The following is an 8,213-nucleotide window of genomic DNA, read 5'->3' as shown; positions in this document are numbered from 1 at the left end:
AGCCCCAATTTCCCCAGCAGTGTCACACCTGCTCTCTCCAGCCCTGGATGTAGCTGCTTCTCTGGACACCCAAAGCATCATTCCCATGGCAGACCCCTCACTGAATTTGGTATTCAGCAGGCAATTTGGGCATCTCTGTGCCAACAAACTTTTGGAATAGAAAGTCTTGCATGCTGCTGAGAAACCCAAAAATATGTAAAATAAATAACCTAAAATAAATCATAGTTGTGCCAGGGAAACGCATCTAGACAAAATATTGCACCTTGGTTACCTTCCCTCAGATGTCTCTAAAACAGTTTTGGGGGAGTATTGATTATTTTTCACCCCATGAATTGTATTTTCCATTGGTTCCAGTATAATGGGCCATGGATTTCCCCAGCCAGCAGGGACACCAGGGCTCCTGTTTGCTGGCCTCTTTCTCCACCCTCTCAGACAATTCAGAGATTCCCCAGCAGAAGAGATGAGCTGCTCCCCTGCCACAGAGAATTATTAGTCCTCCCTGGAAATGGAGACTTTGGAAAAACTTTCCCAGTAATTCACTATTTCAAGGAAAACAACCTGGTGTCAGCACCCAGGGCTGGGCAAGGGAAATGGGACCAGGTCCATCACAAACCATCCCAAAAACCATCCTGGCCCCTGGCCTCACTCACAGCCTCTGGTTCCAGGGGACAAATGCTCGAGAATCAGGAAAAAAACTGTCAAAATACTGGTTGACAGTCTGAGCAATATGGACATCTTTGATCCTTCAGAGTGTATCCTTCAAGGAAACCTCATCTTCAGCCTGAACTGGAAATAAAACATTTGAAAAGCAAAATTATTTGTGGTACCTGGATGTCACTTAGAATTAGTCTGTCCTGGTTTGACAAAATCTAAATACTCCATTTCTTACTTTGACTTTATATGCCATTGTCTACTATTAAATAGCTGCAACATAAAATGGCTTCATTTCCTTCTGACCCTTTATCATTCTGATAAAGTCAAAATACTCAATCTTCTGCAGGGCACTTACTCTAGAAAGCTTCTGACAAAACACTGCTTTCCACTGCACAGGAATCCACTCTCAAAATTTTTGGCCAGCTGTGATAATCACAAACAAGCCAGGACCTGACATTTAACGTCCTTAATAGAGGGGGATCTCTCTTGTTAAATGCATCACTAAATTGAATTTACTGAACAATACATCCCACTGACAGCCTCCACATGTGCCAGCACAGCTTTCCAGGACTCTGCTGCAGATCTGGGTTACCTTTGGCCAACAGCACAGATTTGCAAAATCACAAAGTTTCAGCTGGAAAGGACCCTGGAGATTGTCTTGGCTTAGATCTCATCTAAGGGCCTTAGATGAGGTTATCCACGGCCCTGGCAAGCCAAGTTCTTGAATATCTACAGCCAGGAAGATTCCACTGCTTCTCCAGGCAGTTTATCCCAGTGTCCAAGTGGTCCCAAAGTGAAGAAATTGCTTCTAAAATTCAGATAGAAATACCCTGAAGCAACTGGTACCTCTTCCCCTTGTTCTCTCAGCACTGTCTCCATCTTCTCTCTCCTCTAGAGCATTACAGAAAAGGTTAACAGGTAAATCGAATAAAAAAGAAGACTGGCTGCACAGAATCTGTTGCATTTAAGCTGCTTGTAACATTCAGGACTCTGGCAACAAATGCTCAGGAGTACAGACATTTTCACAGGCAGTCTTTCCAAGAACAAACTGTTGGAGGTACCTTATGCTTCATCCCAACAACCTTATTACATTTACTGGGAAAAATCAATGATTTTTTTCTAATTATTAGATCAAATTATTGCAGTTACACAACTTCCTGATTACAGAATGGACAGATGACCTTTCAAAAACAGGTGTTGGTTGGCTTTTTTTCTCCTTTCGATGGCTGGGGGAGTTTTTTATGAATAGCAACTATTTGCTTCTTTTTTTTTTTCCTTTTTTTTTTTTCTCAAGTATGTTTGACAACTTAAAATAATGTAAATAAAACTAAAACATATTAGAGTTCCAAGGACTTGTCTTCTGACAATATTTTGCTTTTCCTAAACAGGCAGACACTTAAAATTTCCTTGACTACAGAAAAATCTCTAAAACTGGTCTTAACCTTCTCTTGGTTTAATTTATCACTTTGAGATCATTGAACCTTTCATTAAAATGATGCTTTCTAAATCTCAGGGTTCTGCGATGCTTTTCTCTCAAGGGCTAGACATGAAAATTGCTACATTGTGCACACAGCTTTGCTCATCTTGCTTCCAGAAATAAAACAGTCAATTTACTTGTCTTTAGACAAATTTGAAACTCATAACACAGCTGAACTCTTACTTTTGTAAAGGCAAAATGAACCAGATATTGGATGGTGTAACATCAACAGAAAAAAGAACAAGCTATATTCTTATCTGATGCATACAGCCTGTCCTATTTGGTATATTACAGCCAAAAATTGCAGTCTTGTCTGATAGACATCACCCCTGCTACTTGCTAAATTACAGTAAAAACGTGGAAACCCTCCAAAACAGGCAATACAAACTTGTTTATGGATTTGAGCTGTAAGAAACCTCATTTCTACGCTATTTCCCCACATATTGCACAGAGTTGATTCAAATCAATACCTAAAGGAGAGACAAAAAACAAGGAGGTGCTGAAGGGAACAGATTACACATAGAACACACCTCTCATTACCCACATCAGTGTAAATCCACTTCCTGACAAAATGCACTCTTCATCACTGCTCCAATTAATGGCAAATTTATTTTCAGATGAGATAGCAATCCCAAATCCTCAACCCTTCTACTCATGAACCATCCAAAGGTAGGATTTGGAACAAATTTCAGTGCCAGATTTTGTTCTCTGGTGCCTACTTTCCTCCTGCAACTCCACACACAGAGGATATTCTGCTTCTCCCCCAAAACAGAGGGTTTCCACAGAAGGAAATCAGTCAGCAGGCAGTGGAGAAGAAAGTCTTCAGATAGCAGGAAAGAATAAAAACTTAATCCAGGGATTACAGCATAGTTAGGACAACAGCATAACAGACTTCAGATAACATTTGTGGAACAGTGGAATACCTCCAAGGTGCAAATCTAACTCTCTGAGAGCTAAAAAAAGAACATAAAAACCCAAATCACCTGTTTAAAACAAAACCAGGGCAACAAATTACATTTGTTAACAGCACCTTTCCACCACATTTATGTATATTTTCATCCTGTTATTTTAAAAAGGTACCAAAGTAGTAGAGATGCACTTAAATCCATTTCAATACAAGCAGAGCAAGATTCAAGATCTTCTGAGAGCCTTTAAAAAAATCTTAAAACCAGACATGTGTCATTACAAACATTGTGGTTTCTGTCACAGTAGCCACCGTTGCTGCTGATTGTAATAGGGGTTGTGGGGAAAGGGAATTATAGTTTCCAGTGAAGTCAGTGGGAATCTTCCAATCAGATAATTCTTAATTGAAAAACACCAGTTTTTAACAGGAACTTTTTTAGAAAGTTTCTTAGGGTTGGCATGGGATTTTCAGTCAGAATAGAAAGAGGCAGAAAGGAACCAAAGAACAGTTTGGTGTCTGGAGCACTCCCAGAGCACGTGGTGAAGATCACATCCAACGTCCCTCTCCAGGCTACCCTGCAGCAATGTGACCAGAAAGTTCTGCCTCAAGCACAGGCTCTTTTGGGGTGTCTTCTTTCTGCTTCCAAGTTTAAAAAAAAAAAGAGAAAAAAGTACAACAGAAAACTTTTAAACTCTTGCCATGATGCCAAACTCTTTCCCTCTTTCCATCTGTTATGATTTTTTAAAAATCTCCCATGCAAATGGTCCTCCAGCCTCCCCTGAATGAATCAGAAACCTCACTAATTAAAGGATACAGCCTAAATAAAAAGAGAACGTACTTTGGGTCTACACTATGAACACTTCAAGCCATTTTCCAAAGATTGTACATGTGTTTACTCAAATAACCCATGCTATTCATGAGTAGACACTTTACAATACAGAGGCAAAAGCATCATTCCTAAAAGGATTGCTTTGTAAGATAGGATCTATGATAAGGTCTAAAGGAAGCTTTTCTGGACGTGTTCCATCACTTGATTTTTGGGAAACCATTTTGTATGACACAAAGGATTAGGAAAAATAAGCTGCATGACATTTATTTTGTAATTTTAACATTAATATCTGTAGAAACATTTTATTGTCAGTACAAAAGTTAACAGATTTTAATACTTATTTTACCCAATTAAAAAATTATTTTAAAAAAACAAAAACAAAACAAACACACCACCACATAAAATAGTGAAATTTGCATTCATATTCCATGGCCATATCAATGTGGATGTTCTGAAAGTAAAAATACAAGATTCTGTAAAAAAGATGCAAACAACAGTGATATTCTAGCAGAGGCCAGTGCTACACCTACTGTTATGGAATGGTTCAGAAGGAAATACTGGAGTCAGCATGAATTAATCCTCTAAAAAGATGCTGATATTCCTATGGCAAGCTGTCATTATAAACAATTTCTCTCTTTTTAACTTAAGTTACAATAGAGGGATAAAGGCAAAAGATCCAGGCCAAAAGGTCTGGAACCTATTATGCAACTGAGGCAAGAGAATTGTAGATAATTTGATGCATGTGCAACTCAGGGTAGAAGCTCAGCTCCTTTTAGAGCAGTCTGTTCTGCTGTGGTAATAGACCAACTCATGTCTTTCCTTACTTTAAGAACCTTCTTCAAAATGTCCTTTATTTTCTTTTTTTTGGGAGTGGAACGACTCTGCTTTTTGGACCTCATAAGAAAAAGACTTTCTTGTTAAAGGATTTGGTTTTGATAAGAATAATCATCTGACACTGCAGTTTTTAAACACAAATAAATCAAAAGTTTAATTCCCCCAAATTAGTTATATACTGTAAATATTTCTTTTCTTAAAGATCTGAAAACTAGTAAAGTCTGAGCAATATATCTACTAGTCCTCTGTGCTGCCTGCATAGAAATGCCATTTAAATTACAAAAACACAACAACCCTATAAACGATTAACTGTTTTGTACATTACCAATTAGTTAATAAATTAATGATATACCATTTTCCCTGAAAGCAAAGTATTTTCCACCTTTGGATGGTGAAAATTAAGAAATTCTGTGTAAGAACAGCATTTAGCAAATAGCTGTTAAAAAAGAGACTAATTTGCTAGGTGGATTGGGACATCCATTTTTTAAATCAATACAAAAAATAATTCATTGTAAATATATATAATATATATTTATACATATTTTGAATATATTTACATACATCCAGCACCTATATACTGCATTTGTGCTCTGTAAGTGTGTGCCAACATATATTTTCTCCAAATATTACAAAATAAACAAGAAAGGCAGACCCAGAGTTTGCCTCAAGTCCAACTGGTCCATTGTACAAACAAAGTCTGTTGCAGCTCACAGGAAGCCAGAAAATTGATAGCAATGGGTATCTAGACACAGCTCATGAACATTCTTCTTTCTTGGGAACATCTGAAAGCTGCAAGTGATGAGAATCTTTATGTAGGTTCTGACTGCTTTCCTCCAAATTGTTTTTTTTTTTTTTCCTCTTTCTTCTCTCTCTTTTTTTTTTTTTTTTTTCCGTATTTCCTATGTACAAGCAGAAACATGAAGGTCCTGGAGAAAAGCTTTTGCTTTGCATACGGTAGGTAGCTTGATGTTCTTGCCTCTTTGCTCCTCTTTTCATGTTTTCACACTCCCGTTCATGTGCTGGTACTTGGGGAGACAAGGTTCATAAGGCATCGGGTCGGGAGAGAACACGGAGTCGTCCCCCGAGGAACACGAGCTCCTCGTGTCAGGGTAGCTGGGTGAATACTGTTCCAGAGGTCCACTGAGGTCCAGATACTCCTGTGGCAAGAGGAATAAAACCCGTTTTTAGCCAGTGAAGAGAGCTGACAATAAAATGTCACCACTGCGCGGATTTTGGAAGAGAGCAGTTTGAAAGTGACGCTCGCTTCTGTGAATCAGCTGCGTTCAAAACTGCCTTGTTGCCTAAATACCTCATAAAACAAGGAGCTCAACTAGGGAAAGAAAAAACAAGCCAATAACACGGTATTTTCTGAAGTCCAACATCACCAGCATTAGCTGTGTCAGTGGGAATAAACATGGCAACCACATCAAAAGAGGGCTTTTCACTCGCAATGATAAAAATGAAATTTCAGCCTAAATAGAACCATTTTTCTTTAGCACATGGTAGTGATTTGGAGAGGGAAAGACGCTTCCAACTTTGTATGCCTTTGGTCACTTTGAATCTCTGTTTTATATTCTGTGATATTAAATTTGTGTTTCAACATGCAGTGGCATAAGTGCAAAAAAGATCTGAAGGAAAAACAAAATCAAATTCACACGATTTGGGTTTTTGACACTGCATATTTGTGTCTTGTGCATCCCAGAGTAGCCATGACCAAAGCAGTCATTAAAAAAGGAAATATCATCTGCTGAGTCCAAGTTTTGGGTTAAGACTCTTTTGCTAGAAACAACAGTTTTGGCAAGAGAATAAAGTTATTTTTCCCCTTGAAATGTTCCTTCTCTTTCAACTTCTAAAGGCAGCTGCATTCATTTAAATGCAATCTCTTCATTTACTAAACCACAAGTTATGATCGTACTGACAAGACGAGTCTTCCACCTCAGTCAGTATTTTATGCTGCTGTGCTTAGGTTTGGAGTAGTTTAGTCCTTTGGCTAACATTCCTTTTTTAAGTCAGCAATTCAGTCATTACCATCTTAGAGTTAAAAAATGGCCACCATTTTAAAAGGAGGGTGTGGTATGTTTCAAAATGCTGGAAAATTTAATAAGGACCAAAAGGAGGGAGTTTGGATCTATTGATTACTGACTATGTGGCTGCCCAGGCTCTTGAGAAATCCATGAGGGCAATCCTGATACATAGTTGTGGATTGGCAAATCAGCCCTATGTGAGCAGAAATAATCAGACATTTTCTAAATAGACAGAAGAAGAAAGGATCCCAGTCTTTGAAGAAACAGGGGCTATCAGACATGGCTCATCACATCAGAAGACTTGATGTACCTCAGATATTAATTCAGTATTGAAGATAGGATTCTTTTCCAGTGTCAATAGCCAGAGTCACACCAAGAACCAGCACCAGTTTGATTTCTGGTGCTGAGAAAGCACCACAGCCACGAGGCTGATTCCTGGTGACTACTGCTCATGTGGGTCACAGAAACATAGGAATGAGAGTCTTTTAGGGAAAAAAACCCAGCAAGAAAACACATTAAAAACCCAACAAGCAATGATTCAACATGGAAAAGAGCGAGACGTTATTATTTCAGCAGAAATCATTACTTGCACAAAAGCAGGAGAAATTATTGGCTGCCCCAGCAAAATGAGTCGTTGGGTAAACCAGACTGAGCCTGGGCCAGCAGTGTGATTCTGGGGGGAAAGGGAGAGTGGGGAGAGGATGAGCAGAAGTGAGGATCTGCACTTCAGGAAGACCATGCAGATTGCACAGAATCAGAGGTCTCCAAAGCTGTGGAGGAAAATGGGACACATTGGACTTCTCAGGAGACACCGAGATGATGACAAGCACTCAGGAACATGAAACGCGCTGCGAAGACAAGTGGAATGATTTGCTTTCTGTGTCCAGGGTAAATAGGACAAAAGCGATATCTGATGTTGAAAGATTAGAGATTAGGAAAACAAAGCAACAGGCTGTCAAGAGGCGATGCCGAAATACAGCAGTGGAGATCTGTAAGGACAAGTTACATAAACATCTGTCAGGAATGACAAACGTATAGTGGGCCCTGCCATAGGCCCATCAGATGGACTGGATGCGTTCCTAAGCTTTTTCCAGACATTTTTCCTATGATTCTAGTCTAAAGTAATTTACATAACCCTAAAGGCCTTTTCAGGTTAACTTTGAGATCATTCCAGGTCTGTGAGCAGTACGGGGTTGGGAAGGCTCGACAGTTAAACACACGCAAAAAAGAAAGCAATATCTTTTCCCAGGCTTGGAATTGCAGCCCAGAACCTCCCTCTTGAATTTGCAAACACATATTCAGTCCAAGCCACCCAGCACTCCGCAGTGGCAGCCAGCCCACCTCCAACTGGTCTTGTGAAATCATATATGAATGAGGCAGGAAGAGATGCAGGCAGTACTGGATGAGGTGAGAATGGTAACAGGACACAGAGCTACATCCATGACTCCATAGGGAGAGCATATTCCTTCCAGATCTCTCAGCCAGCCCTGA

The 8,213-nt window shown here is 39.4% G+C and overlaps 1 protein-coding gene across 7 annotated transcripts in view; it reads right to left on the bottom strand.

Annotated features, from left to right (window-relative positions):
- Positions 1-4,102: 4,102 nt before the first annotated feature.
- The window catches only part of FGFR2 (fibroblast growth factor receptor 2), an 81,307-nt gene continuing 77,196 nt past the window's right edge, over positions 4,103-8,213 (bottom strand). For all 7 annotated transcript variants that reach the window (XM_053983601.1, XM_053983599.1, XM_053983600.1 and 4 more), the window contains one exon: positions 4,103-5,855. In XM_053983601.1, the coding sequence (XP_053839576.1) occupies positions 5,691-5,855 (165 nt within the window). In that variant the 3' untranslated portion in view covers positions 4,103-5,690. The remainder of the gene's footprint in view (positions 5,856-8,213) is intronic.

This window comes from Vidua macroura, chromosome 8, assembly GCF_024509145.1.
Source record: "Vidua macroura isolate BioBank_ID:100142 chromosome 8, ASM2450914v1, whole genome shotgun sequence".
Classification (NCBI taxonomy): Eukaryota; Metazoa; Chordata; class Aves; order Passeriformes; family Viduidae; genus Vidua; species Vidua macroura.
This window is presented reverse-complemented; position numbering and strand designations above follow the sequence as displayed.